The 17,298-nt window shown below is 48.3% G+C and overlaps 1 protein-coding gene across 1 annotated transcript in view; it reads right to left on the bottom strand.

The window, feature by feature from the left end:
- The window catches only part of TNFAIP8L3 (TNF alpha induced protein 8 like 3), a 39,187-nt gene extending 22,268 nt beyond the window's left edge, over window positions 1-16,919 (bottom strand). The window contains exon 1 of the mRNA XM_070422905.1: window positions 16,792-16,919. Within this exon, the coding sequence (XP_070279006.1) occupies window positions 16,792-16,843 (52 nt within the window). The 5' untranslated portion in view covers window positions 16,844-16,919. The remainder of the gene's footprint in view (window positions 1-16,791) is intronic.
- Window positions 16,920-17,298: the final 379 nt, after the last annotated feature.

The following is a 17,298-nucleotide window of genomic DNA, read 5'->3' as shown; positions in this document are numbered from 1 at the left end:
CTTTTCTACATTTACCTTTCTATATTTAAATTACAAACTGATACTGTTAGTTCCTGATTTTATTTGCTTTTACCTTCCTATTATGAAAGGTGAGGATTTAAATCTCTTCTCCATTTATTTCTACCTTCCCATTTGGTTCTATTTTACATCAAACTTCCTGTAATTTAGATACCATTCATAGCTGAGTCATGGACGTTCCATCACTTCCATGACTGAACTTCCTTTCATATTCATCTTGTTTTTCCAGAGTTAAACACTGCCTTGTTTTGGTTAGTTTTCTATCTGTCACTAATGCACTCCCAAAGTTCCTAGCAGAATATATGAAGTTCTTCTCAATAGTTTCAAACTCATCAACTAACGGTCCACTTCACCTTTCTTTCTTGGAGACTCCTCTGGGAGCACTCTGCCCTGGCTTGTGTCTGTGTGTGCTTCCCTCTAGGCCTGCTCTGGGCTGTCCTCCCAGCTCTCCCTGCAAACTTGTCCCTCTGCTCCTGGGCCCACCTCCTGTGTCTCGGCTCTCATGGCTTCCTCTTTCTTCACTTACTCCCCATTTCAGTGGACCATTTTGTCTAGCACAGGTGCCAGCAAACCACCTCGAAGGGCTAGAGAATAAAGGGCCAAAAGCAAAACAGATCAAGGTATTTATATAACTTCTAGAGGCCCGATGCACGAAATTCATGCAAGAGTAGGCCTTTCTTTCCCCAGCTGCCGGCACCAGCTTCCCTCTGGCACCCTAGATCTGGGCTTCTCTCGCAGCCCTGGCTTTTTCCAGAAGGTTGTCCAGTCTAATTAGCATATTACACTTTTATTATAGAAGCTTTAAAATGTAACCATTAAAAAAAAGTAAAAATGCTCTTAGTTTGTGGGTTATAAAATATAGGTAGCAGGTTGGACTTGGCCTGGGGGAGCCTCAGCTGGCTGACTCCTGATCTCGCAGCTGCCTAAGGACAGGAACATGTTGAGACCTAACATGTCTTACAATGACTTTATTCCACCCGCACACTTGATTGATGCTTTGGCTGGATTCAGAACTCTATGTCAGAAATCATTCACCTGGAGAATTCGAAGGCACCGTGCCACCTGTTGTTTAGCTCTTGGTGTTGCTATTTAGAAAACTAGTACATTCCTAAAGGCCTGGGTTTCTCTCTGGAAGCTTTTAAGATCTTTGCTTCATGACCAGTCTCCAGTCATGGCCACAGGCCTCAGAGTTTCCACTATCTTAGTCTCTCTATTGCCTAGGAGGGCTTGTGGGTGGGTGGGGGGGCCAGAGGCAGAGTAAATGGAGAGGAGCACCTGGTCCAAGGGGCTGCAAGGAAAGGGAGCATCAAGGATGAGACAGATCTGGGGCCAGGGAGACAGGGCGGAAGTGGAGAAGTCAGGACTTGCTTCTGGGGTGAGAGGTCAGTAGGCCCCTTGCTTTGGAGCCAGTATTTCTAAGTTCTGGCCTCTTTAAGGTTAAGAAGAGCTACCTTCCAGGTGGAGAGACCCAAGAAGGCTAGCACAGCCATGAGTGGCAGATCCGCTGCAGGCCAGTGACTCTCGAGAGAACGGTCCTGTCCTCCAGCCCTCTGCCCCTCTGGCTTCTCTGCCACCTGACCCGACCTCCAGGTCACCTAATCAGCTGTGCTTAATCCTTGCCTGCTCTCCCTCTTGCCTGTATGACAGTCTTGGCCCGTAATTACCAGCAACCTTCACCCGTCTTCAGACTTTGCTTAGACTTCAGCTCCTCTCATTGGGTTATGACCATTTGACAGAGCTATTTTTATGTGGAGGAGAAGTTTGTTTTTGTTTGTTTGTTTTTTAACAAAAATGAAACAAACAAAAACCCAAAGGATGGCTGGAACCTGACTTCTTCACCCACCCATGAGCCTCAGCCCATCTCTGACCTCCCTCCTGAGTTAAGTTAGTAGTTCTAATAGTTGTGTGTGTGTGTGTGGTGTGTAGAGGTTTCTATATGTATCTATCTATCTGCAAATAATGAGAGTTGTACTTCTTCCTTTCCAATTTGAATGCCTCTTCTCTCTTTTTCTTGTTTGCTGTGGCTAGGCCTTCTGATACTATGCCGAATAGAAGTGGTGACAGTAGGCATCCTTGTCTTGTTCCTGATCTTACAGGGGAAGCTTTCAGCTTTTCACCTGTGAGTATGATGGTTTGTCATAGCCTTTGGTATCTTGAGATGCTATGTTCCTTCTATACGGACTTTGTTGAGAGTTTTTAATATAAAATGATTTTGAATTTTATCAAATGCTTTTTCTGCATCTATTGAGATGATCATATGGTTTTTGGCCTTTATTTTGTTAATGTGATATATCATGTTGATTGACTTATGAATGTTGAAACATCTTTAGTGATTATACAAGGATGGATCCCACTTGATGATGGTGTATAATCCTTTTAATGTATTGCTGAATCCAGTTTGCTAATATTTTGTTGCAAATTTCTGCATCTATGTCCACTAAGGATATATGCCTGCAATTTTCTTTTTTTGTAATGTCTTTGTGGTATCAGAGTAATGCTGGCTTCATAGGATGAGCTGGGAGCATTCCTTCCTCTTGAATTTTCTGTAACAGTATAGGAAACATAGGCATTAATTCTTCTTTGAATGGAAGAATTCACCTGTGAAGCAGTCTGGTCCTGGACTTTTATTTGTTGTAAGTTTTTGGATTACTGATTCTACTTCATTGCTAGTAGTAGAGCTGGTTAGAATTTGTATTTCTTCCTGCTCAGTCTTGCAAGGTTATATAATTCTAGAAATTTATCCATTTCTTCTAGATTGTCAAATTTGTTGGCATACAATTGTAGTATGCTACAATGATTCTTTGCATTTCTGTGGTGTTGGTTGTAACTTCTTTCATTTATAATTTTATTTATTTGGATTCTTTCTCCTTGTTTCTTGGTACGTTTGGTTGAAGACTTGTCAATATTATTTCTTTTTTGGTCAGTTTTTATTTATCTTGTTTCATTCTTGCTTCCTTCAAAATTGTCTCTTTCTCTTTAAATTTTGCCATTTTAATTATAATAAATCTTGGTGTGGATCTCTTTGGGTTTGTCTTGTTTGTCTATCCTTCCTAGACCTGATGTCTATTTCCTTTCCTAGGTTAAGGAAGTTTTCAGCCATTCTTCCTTCCTTCCTTCCTTCCTTTTTTTTTTTTTTTTAATTCTTCATTGTTTAAAGTATTACATATGAATCCTTCTTCCTCCATTGACCTTTCCCTCCCCGTTCCCAACCCCCCAGCACATGCCCTCACCCCCCTACTGACTGTGTCCATGGGTTATGCTTGTATGCATGCATGCAAGTCCTTTGGTTGTTCTCTCAACCCCTCTCCTTTCTCTTCCCCCTTGTGGTTGGATAGTCTGTCCGATGCTTCTCTGTCTCTGTATCTATTTTTGTTCATCAGTTTATGTTGTTCATTATATTCCACAAATGAGTGAGATCATGTGATCTTTATCTTTCTCCAACTGGCTTATTTCGCTTAGCATAATGCTCGCCATGTCCATCCATGCTGTTGCAAATGGTAAGGTTCTTTGTTTTTTACAGCAGCATAGTATTCCATTGTGTAGATGTACCACAGTTTTTTAATCCACTCATCTGCTGATGGGCACTTAGGCTGTTTCCAAACCTTAGCTATTGTAAATGGTGCTGCTATGAACATAGGGGTGCACATATCCTTTCTGATTAGTGTTTCTGGTTTCTTAGGATAATTCCTAGAAGTGGGATTACTGGGTCAAATGGGAGGTGCAATTTTAGTTTTTTAGAAAACTCCATACTGTTTTCCACAGTGGCTGCACCAGCCTGCATTCCCACCAGCAGTGCATGAGGGTTCCTTTTTCTCCACATCCTCTCCAGCACTTGTCATTTGTTGATTTGTTGATGATAGCCATCCTGACAGGTGTGAGATGGTACCTCACCATCACACAACTTAACAAAAGGAAGATAAACAATCCAATAAAAAAAATGGGCAGCCCTAGCTAGTTTGGCTCAGTAGATAAGAGTGTTGGCCTTCGGACTGAAGGGTCCCTGGTTTGATTCCAGCCAAGGGCACGTGCCTGGGTTTCAGGCTCGATCCCCAGTAGGGGGCATGCAGGAGGCAGCTGATCAATGATTCTCTCTCATCACTGATGTTTCTATCTCTCTCTCCCTCTCCCTTCCTCTCTGAAATCAATAAAAATCTATATTTTTTAAAATCGGCAAAAGACCTAAATAGACCTTTAAAGAGGACATAAAGAAGGCCAAGAGACATATGAAAACATGCTCACCCAAGAGATGCAAATCAGCCATTATTTCTTTAAATAAAGTTCCTGTTCCTTTTTCTCTTTCTTTTCTGTCTGGGATCCCTGCAATGCAAATGTTTGAGTACTTGATGTTATTTCCAGAGGTCCCTTAAACTATCCTGGTTTTTTTTCTTTTTTTTTTAAATCCTTTTTTTCTTTGTGCTATTCTGATTGGTTGATTTCCACTAGTCTGTCTTCCAAGTCTCTGATCTGTTCTAATGAGTTTCCAGTTTGCTGTTGGTTCTTTCTAATGTTTTTCATTTCAGTTATTGCATTCTTCAGATCTGCTTGGTTCTTTATTACACTTTCCAACTCTTTGTTGAAGGTCTCCCAAGTTCCTTTGCTCCACTCTCAAGTTTGGTCAGCATCCTTACAACCATTTCTTTAAATTCTTTATCAGGTAAATTAGTTACCTCCATTTCCCTTATTTGTCCCCCCACCCCCCCGGATTTTTCTTGTTCCTTTATTTGAGAGCTATTCTTCTGTCTTCATTTTGTTTGACTTCCTATGTTTGTTTATATGAATTAGGCAAAATAGCTATTTCTCCCAGTTTTGAAAAGGTGGCCTTTTGTCTAAGGGGCCTCTGTGTAAGCTGCGTGTGCTGGGTGGTTGTGGCAGGCTGGTATGAGCCGAATGGGTGCCTCAGGCCTCAGGGGCACTGGCCTACTGAGCCAGAGTGGCTCTGGGTAGAGGGGCCAGGTGCATATAGCAATGCCTTATTGATCCTGCTTGTTCCCAAACATGGAGCCAAAATGGACTTTGGAATGAGTCTGGAAACCCATTGCAGTGACCTTGCTGATAGGCCAGAGCACATGGCTAGAATCCCTGCCCACTCTATGAGGCGGAGGGAGACATAAACAATGGCGCTGACCGCCCCTCCGACCCCAAAGAGTTCCCGAAGTCCTGAAAGCTCCTGTGGCTCCCCAGCCTTCTCTATACAGTCTCTCCCTGGTTTGTTAGACAGAAAGTGGTTGGGTGTAAAAGTAACCAGAGCGTAGGCAGTATGTGCCAGGTGGTTTGGGAAGCTGCTTAGAGCTGGGCATGCGCTTCCCACGTGGCCCTGAGGCACTGGCCTGCAGGCTGGACAGCTCTGGGCACTGAGGCCAGGCTTAGCAGTGAAGTGCCATTGTGCCTGCTTGCTCCAGAGGAAAAAGGCTCCTGCCAACGTAGCTGGGGGTAGTGGTGCTTTGCAGGTAGGCCAAAGCACCTGCATAGAAGTGGAGGGAACAGTACACAATCACGCTCCTGTGGAGTGCTCCCGCAGCTCCCTGAGGGCTCCGGGGCCTCCCAGCTTTCCCCATTGGGTCTCTTCCTTGCTTGTTGTCAGAAGCTGTTCATTCAGCCCTGGTGTCTCAAAGGAGTAACTGCTCTCTATTTGGTTTGCTCAGGGGAGGGGAAGGGGAGAGTTTCCGTTTTCCATGCCGGGGCCACCTTAGACTTCCTCTCACTGAACATTGAGATTGTTTAGGCTGGATGTTTATGTTTGTTTCTGTCCCCTTTAAGTGGTGGTGGTGGGGGTGGGGGGGTGGGGCGGGAGTTTCAAATAGTAAAAATCCACCGCTTACTTTCTGCTTTTGTATTTCTTCCTGGCTCAGCCTTGGAAGGTTATATACTTATGGAAATTTATCCATTTCTTATAGATTTGGTAACTTAATATTTCAGAATCTGTTTCTTCATCTGTAAACTGAGAATAAGAATACCTGCTTCATCCATGTCCTGTTTGTGCTACGAGATCATGTGTATAGGATATTTCATTGTTCTTATGACTTCACAGCTGTTTAACTTGGTGGCTGTTGAGGCCACCTGAAGAGCTGGGAAAAGGTAAAAGAAAGACAATGATCTGGGTATGGAGATGCTGAGTTAAAGGGTTTCCTAGACAGTAAGGAGGGGCCCAGAGTCCTCTGAAATGCAGCATTCTTCCTTTGGAGAGAGAACTGGGCTAGGCCACAGCTTTGGGAATCTTTAGTTTTGTGCTGTAAGACTGGGTGATCCCTTCCAAATAAAGGTGTATTGTCAGACAAGAACAAGGCCAAGAGCATTTTCTTAGGAAAAATAGTGAGGGATGCCGCAGGAGCAACTGAGGACGGGTACAGGGAAACCAACAGGAGAGGCCAACAGGAAAAAAATTTCAAGGAAATTCAGATTTAATCCCCATTGGATACAACTGTGGGCTCTTTAAAAGTGGACTCTGTATTAACTTAGTCCTGCCTGCCTTGTTTGGCTGAGACTGAATTGCTAAATTATGCAGTTAAATTCTAAGGGTAGACAGGCTGACAGATGAACAAATTTCCTTACAAAAATGAAAAATCAATCTAAACAAAGATAAAATATGATTGGAGCATCAGAGGCCAATAAACCTATTCCTGACGCCTAGTAGCTATTAAACTAAAAGTAAGCTAACCTTTGCAATTAATAGTCACTGGGCATCTATCTCTTGGGTATTAAAGAAAACAAGAGTAAAAATCTTCCGAGTGCCCCATGTAGGGCAATTCTGACTGAGAGACAGGTGTGGGCGGGGCAAAGGGAAGGGCCTGGAGTGGGCCTGTGGTAGTGTCACCTCTGGGCAGATGTGCCCAGGAGGGAGAAGCCTCAGGAGAGGAAAAAGAGTGAAGGGACAGCAAGAACATGGTGGAAAGTGTTGCAAGGAAACAGAGTAGGGGTCCTTTTGATATCCTGACACCCAGAATAACTTGGCTCCTTTTTAAGAAATTACATATGTTTTGGAAGAAGAATAGAGGAGCCAGAGGATCTGGCTTCCAGGTCTGGTTCTGACACTGCCTGGTGGTATAGCCAGATGTTTTTAGTGTCCCCAAGTAAACATTTCAGAAAGGGGGACTCCAATTCTATATAATAAAAGCCTAATATGCAATTGACCAAAGGGCAGAACGACCAGTCGCTATGACACACACTGACCACCAGGGGGCAGATGCTCAACACAGGAGCTGCCCCCAGCCAGCAGGCCCCAGGCTGCCAAGGCAAGTGCCAGCGGGACCCCTTGATCGACCCGACGGTCGCCCCACAGATTGGCCTTGATCGCTGGCTAGGCCTAGGGACCCTATCTGTGCACGAATTTTGTGCACCGGGTCTCTAATTCTCATATAAAGCCCCCTTCTTTCCAAAATAGAGCTCTCTTGCATCTTCTCAAAACTGCTTTAGAACTACATTCATTCCTTTGGAAAAGCACATCTATTCTTAGGGCTCTATCGGATTGTCTTCTTTGTATTGTTTTCACATATTCTACCAAGAGCTTGCATTCTTTTGGTCAGAAAATAATGTTACTAAAAAGCAGTAATTAAGAGATAGCGCTGAAAACCCAAACCCAAGTTGTATAGCTCTGAATCTCAAGTTCCTGTCACTGTGCTGCAGTCTCATCTTTGAGTTTTTTTTCTCCCCCTTGAATCCAACTGGTTACCATGCCCTGAGGATATTATATCTGAAAAGATTCTAAATTCTGGAGTGGGGAAAAGTGGCTTCGGACCCAGCTAAGGTGCACTCTGGCAAAGAGAATGTTGGTTTGTCTTCGGCACCTTTCTTGACTGCTTTTCAGCCCTTCTCACCCCTCAGTGTTTGCCACATTCACCATCCACCAGGTCCCCCTCACTCTGGAGATAAGAGTGGCTGCAGGGTCCTCCCAGGACTTTCTCTCCATGGCAGCAGCTTTATGCTGCTCTCCCCATCTTCCCTCCCAAGCTACCCCTCACCAGCTCTGTTCCGGAGCCAGTGCCAACCATCCTTGCCCATGTGTTACTGGGTTAATGCAGGTAATGTCTGCAGCTTAAAATAGGGTCCTAACCAAACAGAAGGAACCTAACGAACGGACCTAATGGTCAGGGTTCTGGGTCTCACGGGAGCTGGTAGGAGATGCAAAGATGCCTGGTGGCATCCATTCACCTAACTACATAGTCCACCTGGTACAAGAACACCATTTTTGGAGTTAGACTGGTTTCATATCCACTAACAAGCTGCACATCCCTGAGCAAGTTACTTAACCTCTCTGTGCCTTAGTTTTTCTGGTCTATAAAATGGCGCCCAGAAAGCCGGTATAAGGGTTAAATATAAATAGTTAACCCAGTCTCAAATACACTGTGCATGCTTAATTAATCTAAGAGAATAAGTACAAATTAAAATCATCACTGTTATTTTATACTCAGCACTAGCCCGCTGGGGCTGAGCTCTGGCTGGCAACGACTATCCTTACAGCTTTTCATCTTGTTGGATATTAACCACAACTTGCACCCTAGTTTCTCTTGCCCTGTAACCCCAGCCCCAGTCCCTCTCATGAATTTCTCATTGTTATCCCAAGGAAACCAAGGAACCAGACTCCAATGTGGGCAGAAAGAGGCCTGCCCTGCACATGGCCCCCATCAGCTCTCCCCCATATTTTACACCGAAAGATCAGTTTATCTTCTCAGCATAACCGCAGGCCCCAAATCAGGACTGTGGGCCCTGCGTGCTCACCAGAACGGCCCTTCTCAGAGTTCCCTCCTGCACATAAAATCAGATGCCTCTACTATAAAAAAGAAACTGGGAGTCGTCACAAAGCTATGTATCACCAGAATGCTTCCTTTCAGGGCTAGAACCGTTTCACAGAAAGAAAGCATATCTGACTTCTGAGTAGAAACCTAGAAGCCGGTGGCTGCTCCTGTGGCTTTTCAACGGTTGAAGCCAATACTTGGACATTGCCAAAGCCTGTCCTTTTTTTCCTGGAGAACTGAGTTACAAAATACTGGTTTCTATTAGGGTGTGTCTAGCACTTTCTGTGCCGCCAAGCCTGCCATTTTTTATAGACTGCACACTAGATTTTCCGTGAACAGCCTCAAATTTATTCCCAGGCAGTAATGTTTAGGAAACCCAATATGAACGTGAAGATTGTCCTAAGGCAGCCTCAGAATTTGTGTCATAAAGAGAGTATTTCTGATGTATAAAAAAATAATGTGTATTTTTGGCATGCCTTAATAGATGTGGGGCAAAGGGTAGTCACTCTTCTGATATGTTTTCTTGGATTGGGTTGCTAGGGAAACTTAAAAAAAATTCTTCTCTCTTCTTTATTTCTATACTTGTACAAGACATAGCCCAAACACCCACCTACACAGGCATTTTACATAAAGGGTTGGAAGCCAAGTGACTGAGAAACACAACAAAATTATGTATATAGTGTTGTTGTTTTTTCTAGAGATTTACATGTGAATTCAAGCGGGAGCCAAAGGAAACTCTGGAGGAAAATAAACCAGTTAGAGAAAGGGCTCATGGGAAGTGTAATTGTAATTTGCTTTTGCTGACAAATAAAAAAGCAGGTGCCATATTTTAAAAGAGAAATATAACATAGGAAATAGAGCTTTATGTTGACATACTCATAAACATTCTCTCACCATCTCTAGGAACTTGCATGTTGGCTACAACCACCACCACGGCTCCCAGTTTTATGTTTTGAGGAAGACAGTCCTCTTCTCCCAGGTGGCCTCTCAGGGGGACGCCACCCTCAAGGGCCTCTAGTTATATAAAGGCTTCCATGAAGCCTTTCCACCAGAACTTCAGACCACCATGCCCCATGCTCCAAATCATGCACTAGTTATTGCTGATGCCACCTGGCCTTGCAGATCCTGTTTTGGGGTGGGGGTGGGGGTGTTTTGTCTCCCTAACATGGCTGCAAGCCTCCTGAGGGCAGGGCCATATCTAATTCCATTTCTGCATGCCACCAAAGCACCCTGCACCACCCTGATCACAAAGCAGATGTTCAACCAGTATCTGTTGGATTGTGTAAAGATTTGGGTGCCAAGCTATGAGGTCTAGATAAAGTTTATAGCTCAACAACTATCCCCTACACACTGCTGGTAGACAAGGCTGGCATCCCTAATGAAACATTGCTGAAGAATTTTGGAGGCCACCTGGGTGGATGCTGAGGCGTACTGCCCAGGTTGTGCCTTGGGAATGAAGGCCCAAACACTCCACGAACTGCTGGGAGTGCTGCCTTCAGATGGCCCTTAGCAGAAGGGGACAGCTTCATCCCAGGTCACACCCTGGGACGGCCTGCATGATCATTGTATCATCCTATATAATAAAAGCCTAATATGCAAATTGTTCAACCAGGAGTTCAACCGCTCGCAATGATGTGCGCTGACCACCAAGGGGCGGTGTGGCCCTGGCAGCAGGTGGCAGTGGAGGCACTGCTGCCCCCAATGGGCCCTGACGAGAGTGGGACAACGGTGGGATGGTGGAGCAGGTGAGTGGGTGGCACCAGGCCAAGGCGGGTGTGAGCAGAAGCCTGATTGCCCTGCTGATTGACTGCCCAGCTGATTGATCACCCTGCAGATGGCAACCAGTGGTGGTGGCGGGGGGCAGGGCCGCCGCCCAGCTCCCAGGCACTGAGGGAGCTGGGCTGGGGGCTTGAGGGGGAGGGGGCGGGGGCAGCCCTGATTGATCACCCTGCAGGTGGGATGGTGGAGCAGGTGAGGGGGCTGCGTCAGGCCACTGCGGGGTGCCAGACAGGGCTGCGGGGCTTCGAGGCTGGGGGCGCGAGCTGGGGCCCAATCCCCACAGGCCACCCTAAAGGACCCCACCCGTGCATGAATTCATGCACCAGGCCTCTAGTTATATATAAAGGCCTGGCCCCTCACCGCAACGCAGAACAGTTTGAAGGGCTATTCCAGTTCCAAAGCATAATGATTTGTTGGGTCTGCTTTACAATCCAGTGTCTCTCTATTTCTCTTTTCTTCCAAGGTGTTGATCCCAAGAGCAGTCTCAGATAAACCTACTAATCTTAACACTCCGGTGTGGGGTGAATTTCCCGCCAAAATATAAGATGGCGCGGGCAATTATTTAGGTTTCCCGCGCAAAATCAGGGATTTTTATGATACCTATTACCCCAATGGGTATGAAACGGTTCGCATACGCAGGTAGGTATCTTTGTGAACGGCAAACAAACAAATATTTGGTAATACGCAGTTACAATCGGCCCGAGTTTACACGTTTCCCGCACTCCACCGCAAATCTATATGAACCGAGTTAAGACGGCTCCCGCGGAGTACGCGCAATTCACGCGAGCCGACTTAACTCGTTTCCCCCACTCCAAGTGTTAACCTGCATCTCAGGGTCTGCTTCCTGGGGAACCAACCAACAACAGCATCCGTACATCTACCTACCCATCCAGCATCCATCCAGCTAGCAACCTACCACTGTGTTTAGGGCACATGAGTAGGGTTGGTGAGAGGTGAAAGAGACCCAGACCTTGGCCTTAGAATAGTTCAGGACAAGAGATGAGACATATACAGAAATAACCATGGAAAGTGGCTGGTGTCAAGAGAGAACCTAAACAGAGACGAGGCTGAGGTGTAATCCCAGGCAAGGAGATCAGGAGTCTTCATGCACTGGCTTAGATTGTGGTAATCGGTATATGTGTCCTCTCCTCCCACCTGACCTCAAGCCCTGGCGGACAGGATGGACTGCGTCCTTATCTCTCTCCGCTCCCCTATACTTTCCAACACAGTGACCTAGTCAGTGCCAGAAATCTTAAAGCAATGAAGCAAAACCAAACATGGAAGGGAAGCTTTGGCAGTTCCGCTTCACTGGACAGGTTTCTGGCTGTGTATCTGGCCTTATAGTGCAGAGTTCTCAGGAGGCTCATCAAGGCCTCATTTATTTATTATGTCCATAAAAATCTAGGGAACATGAAAGCACAAGACAAGGTCCTGACCCTCAAAGCAGCTACAGCCCACTGTGCGGACAAGGCAGAGGCCCCTGAATATGTCCACAAACAGGAATAAAACATGGGACTGGGACTAACAGCCAAGCGGTACGTCACCCCCAGGAGGCCCCTGCCCTCAGTTGATCCGTTCATTAATCGTCCTTCTGTGGGTTGACAGAGGTTACTGAACAGCCTCCTCCAGGAACCTAACAATGAGAATCAACAAACTCCAGAACCTCACCATCCCCAAAGCTAATGCTCTGGCATGATTTACTGTCTACAGGGGGAAAGTCCCTTTAAGGCAGACATCGCAAAGTTCCTGATGGAAGGAGGGGCTGGGAGTGCGTCTCCTGCATTTCCCCGCCCTCACCCCTGTTAACATGGCAGTCTCCTCCACTCTCCCTTTCACTGCTTTTGTACAATCTGTCACCAACTTCAGTTTGTTCCTCTGAAATGGCATTTGCATCCTTCCTCTTCTGCCTCGCCTTAGCGCTTAGCACTGCCACCCCCTCTGATATTGTGCCCACACCCTGGGAGCTGAGGCTCAAACCTGGGTCCCTGTACTTCACGTCAGTCAAATGTGGCTTCTGCAAACCCAGCTCCCAGTTGGTCACATCTCTGCCCAATAGTAAGCCCAGGGGATTCTTTCATCACCATCAGGACCAAGTTACCAAGACCCTCTTATCAGTGGCCCTTCCTACACTCATCTAACTTCATTTCCCAGTACTCCCTAGTATTGTCTCCATTCCACTCACCTCCCTGTTTATTTGTGCCTTTGCTCAAGTGGTGTCTGACTTTGAAAACACCTTTTCTCCTCCCGGCCACCAATCGGGCCCACACACTCCTTGCTACCTTGTTCACATGGACCAAGCTTAGGACCTAGGGGATGAACTGTTAGGAGCCTGCTGTTTTCCACTTCCTTTGTTGTCTTCAAGTTCTGCTACCACATCTGCACTCCACAGCATGGAAATGCTTGTCTGCGGTACCTACCCAGCCGCAAGGATGCCCCGTCAGCTTGGCTGCCCTGGACCAGCTAGCTGTCTGCTTTTAGCTGGGTAGACTACCTTGGTCTCACAAGCCAGAAAGGGAAAAAGCTGACATTGCTAATGTTTACTCGCTTGTTGCATCTTTGGACAGACTCTCAATCACTGCGGAGTTAATAGACCAAGCTCTAGGGTTTCAAAGGACAGACTGCCAAGTTGGGTCTCTGGAGTGAATCCAGTGTTCCATAAACTCTGCTTCTCTCCTAATCATAGAAAGAACCATAAAACAAGAGAAAGGCTGAGGCGCTGCAAGCAGCAGAACGACACAGAAGCATCATCCCGTGCTTCCTGAAAAACAGAAAATGCAGATTGAGACAGATCTCACCCCCGCTTGGCCCTCCTGTGCATGGTGGTGCTAGATGAGAGATCTGCTGGTGCTGAGGGGATCTCTGGAAAAGTCTCTTGAAAGGGGTAAAGAGTAAGTGGTTCTTGGAGATGTCCTCACTCCTCTGCCAATTCGTGACTGGTGAGACGGGCAAAAATGGAAGAGAGATCAGGTGAGTACCTCCTGTGCCTCCTGCTACCTTGAAGGGAAAAGTGTGTGTGTGTGTGTGTGTGTGTGTGTGTGTGTGTGTGTTTGTGGGGGTATTAGGGGGTTACACCCTCTTCTTCTATTTGAAGTGGCATGAAAGTGGCCAATCTCCAGGTTACCAGGTGGACTGGGCAAGGGGTTCTCTGCTTTTTACAACTTTCCCTAGAGTTAGAGGAAAGGGTGGTGAAAGCAGATTTAAAATCCCCATCTTCATGCCTTGAGCTGGAAGATGATGAGGGTGAAAAGAGGTAAATTAAAAATAATCTACCCAAAACAAATAAGCAAACACACACACACACACACACACACACCACCTTGGAGAGAAAATTTTAAAAAATCTCCTTAGACAGTTTTATTAATGTGATAATAATGACAACAATATTGTCTTACAAATGCCTACGGTTTTACATTTTACAAAACACTGGGGCACATTATTTAGCAGTGTTCTTATGTCACATAATCCAATCAGGTGGTAACCAAAATAGCAGCTATACTTTATTGAATGACTATCAGGAATACTTTTCATGTGTTAGTTAATCCTCACAGCCCCTTTTGGTACTATTGCTAACCCCCATTTTACAGAGGGGGAAACTGATGTTTGGAGAGGCTAAGTAACTTGCCCATCAGGTAGAGATTGAAATCTAGGTCTTTCTGATTCCACAATCCAGGCTCTTGACTTGAATAAGGCCCATTTTAGGGCAGGGCTTTTTCACAAGTTCAGGAAGGGCAGGGCACTGAGGAGGAAGGAGCCCTTATATGGCAACTCCCTATGAAATAGGTATGCTCACACATGTGCGCGCGCACACACACACACACACACATGGATATCCAAGAGGTCCACTTGTTCTCCTGTCCATCTGAGTTAAAACCCATCCAGCTTGTACAGGTACAGGTCCACACTCCTTAGAGCAGTGGTTCTCAACCTTGGCCCCACATTAGAATCACCTGGGAATCTTTTTAAAATCCTGGTTTCTGGGCCTCATCCTCTGGAAATGTTGTGGCCCCCCCCCCCCCCCCCCATAACAAAGAAACAGAATTTCCGGAGGATGAGGCCCAGAAGTCAGGATTTTAAAAAGATTCCCAGGTGATTCTAATGTGCAGCCAAGGTTGAGAACCACTGCCTTAGAGGGACAAAGGTCACCCCCTGTGACTGACATACCTGTCATTTCACCTGTATCTGAAGCTGCAACAGAGTTTCCATTTGACAGGATGCAGCCACAGCAAGGTGGTGAATAACATCAAGCTTTGACGCTTTGTCTCAAAGAATACTTTAAGACTGAAAATAATGAGTGAGACAGAATGCCATTTAGCAGAGTGGCTCGTGGCATTCAAATAAATGTTCAACTTGTGGGATCCAAGCACATGGAGAGAGAAGTGACTTAGAAAACAGTGAGGCACAAGCAAATGGTGACAGCTCAGAAGAGCTGGCTGCCCTGCTCTTCATCTGGCTGCCTGACTTCAGTGGTGATGTTTGCTGTTAGCTGTGCAGAGGCCTTCTGACACGGACATGAGCACATTCAGACACTCAGCGTTGGGCAAGGCTGGAGGGAGCAGCAGCAACACGCTTAAGAATACCTTACTTGCCCCTTTCACCTAAGCACTAACTTTTCTGGCATGTCTCCCGCCCCCCCCCCCCCCCCCCCCCCCTTCTCCTCTCCCCATCAACCCAAAGGAGATCTCAGGGTGGGCCTGGAGAGCCTGTTAGTTCCTGGGATTTTGAGAAAGTAAAGTGTCAGTGTCACCACCCCCCCCCCCCCGCCCCCCCTGCTTTCAATTTTGAAAATATACTTAGATACACACAAAACACCCACTGGATCTTTTAAATGATGTGAGAAGATCCACAAGTCACCTGTGAAATGTTTCACAGCCACAGAAACATACAGGTAGGCAAAGGGCTCATGTTTATTAATTATACCTACACAAAGCAGGGAGCCCTGGTGCACACACACAGGAATCCTCACACACGGGCATCTTGGCGCTGCCACCTTTCCTTCCTGCGGCCTCTTCCCACCCACCTGAAGGTGTTGGCCACAGCCGTCCTGTGAGAGGCTGAGGCGTACGACCCAGTGGAAAAGGACTCCATCAGTGGCTACTCCCAGACTGAGATGTGGGCAAGCTGTGACAGTCACCTGGCCAGGTGCTATCCGGATGAAGGGGAATGATACATGCAGGGTCCTTGGCACAGCGCCTGGCGCGGTCCTGCCTGGTTCCAGAGCCTGCCTTCCCTACACCCACTCTCGGGCTGATGGTGCCCTCTTGTCACTTGGTCCCCATCCTTAGGACACTGGTCTGACATTGGGAAGAGTGGGGACTAGTCCGGGGCCTCGGGGCTACACCAGGTGGGACCCAACACTCAGGTCACAGGTCTGCTGGGGAGGGCTGGCCTTCAGGGTCACACAGGGGGCCGCAGAAAGGGCATGTGCACGGGTGGTGTTGTCTTCGGGGCCTGAACTCCAGGGCGGCGGCCGGAGCCAGCCAGTGGAGGTGGGCAGAGCCCAGCAGTAAGTCCACCCAAGGCTGTGGGTGGCTTCCTCCTGTTGCTCAGTATCAGGGAGAGGCGGGGGAGGACATTCATTTTCTTCCCAAGCATCCACCCATCGCTTCAATAACTATCGATTGTGAAAAGCCGGCGGCGCCTCTTTCCAGGCGAAGCCCGGCCCCGGCGCGGCCCCACCCCCCTGCGTCTGTGTTCCGGGACCCTCCGCGGGACCTCCTGCGCGCGTGCGGGACAGGCGGTTGGGCTAACGCTTCTGCACGGGCTGGTCTAGCGAAACCGCAGCCACCAGCTGTGGTTTGACCCCTGCCCGTCCACCCGCGGGGTATTTCTTCCCCGAGTCCCCAGTCATATCCTCGCCCCGGGTCACCTGCTCCGCAGCGGCCGCGTCGCCCTGGATTCGAGGACGGGGCCAAGAGCTCGGAAAGTTATTTCAGAGGCAGATGTGTTGCAACCCTCGCCGTAGCAAACTACAGGTCTGGGATTTCCCAAACCTTTCCCCACCCCCGTCAGCTCCGGAGACCCGCGCGCGCTGCGGGAGCCCTGCTGCGCCGAGAGCTACACGCAGATGCACCTCCTTTGCCTCCTAAAGAAAAGCCCCAGCAAACTCCCAGCGCGGAGCAATTGCCAGTCCCTGCCTGGAAGGGACCCAGCTGCTGGGGATTGGCCTCCCGCCTGGCAGCTCCGAGAAACACTCGCGATTTCCTGCCCCGGCCTCTCCTCTCCCGGTCCCAGCCCTCCCGGCCGGGCTGCCGCGACCACTCAGTACCTGCGGCGGTCGTGGGCTCGCCCTCACTTTGCTCGCCAGAATCCGAATCCATGCTGCGGGCTGCCGGCTGGGCGTCCACCGCCTCCTGCCCGTCTGCGGGGCGCTGGGAGCCTGCGTCCCGGCTCGAGCTGTCGGGCGCAGTCGGTGCGGTCAGCCAGGAGGCGGCGGCCGGGGAGGTGCGGTCTGGACTGTGCGCGGCGGCCGCGGCCAGGAGGCGGCTCCGCAGAGGCGAGCGCCGCCCGCTCCCCACTCCCCGCGCCCGCCGGCCGGTGCCTGCGCGAGGGGAGCGCGGGGCGGAGGGTGGGGCGCGCCTGGAGAGAGTGGGGAGGAGAGAGGGGAGGCGCGAGTGGTTCGGAGCGGGAGCAGCCGGCGCCTCGCGGGCCCCAGACGGGGCTTAAGTACCCCGGGGGCGGTGCCACTCCTCCTACCGGCGCCGGGCGCCCGGACTCGGGGAGCGCGGGGAAGTGGCGCGGTGGGCGAGGCCGGTCCCTCTTTCTTGGGTGTGGC

Source organism: Myotis yumanensis, unplaced genomic scaffold (assembly GCF_028538775.1).
Source record: "Myotis yumanensis isolate MYYU_CA2020_CCGP unplaced genomic scaffold, mMyoYum1.0.hap1 SCAF_1, whole genome shotgun sequence".
Lineage (NCBI taxonomy): Eukaryota > Metazoa > Chordata > Mammalia > Chiroptera > Vespertilionidae > Myotis > Myotis yumanensis.
This window is presented reverse-complemented; position numbering and strand designations above follow the sequence as displayed.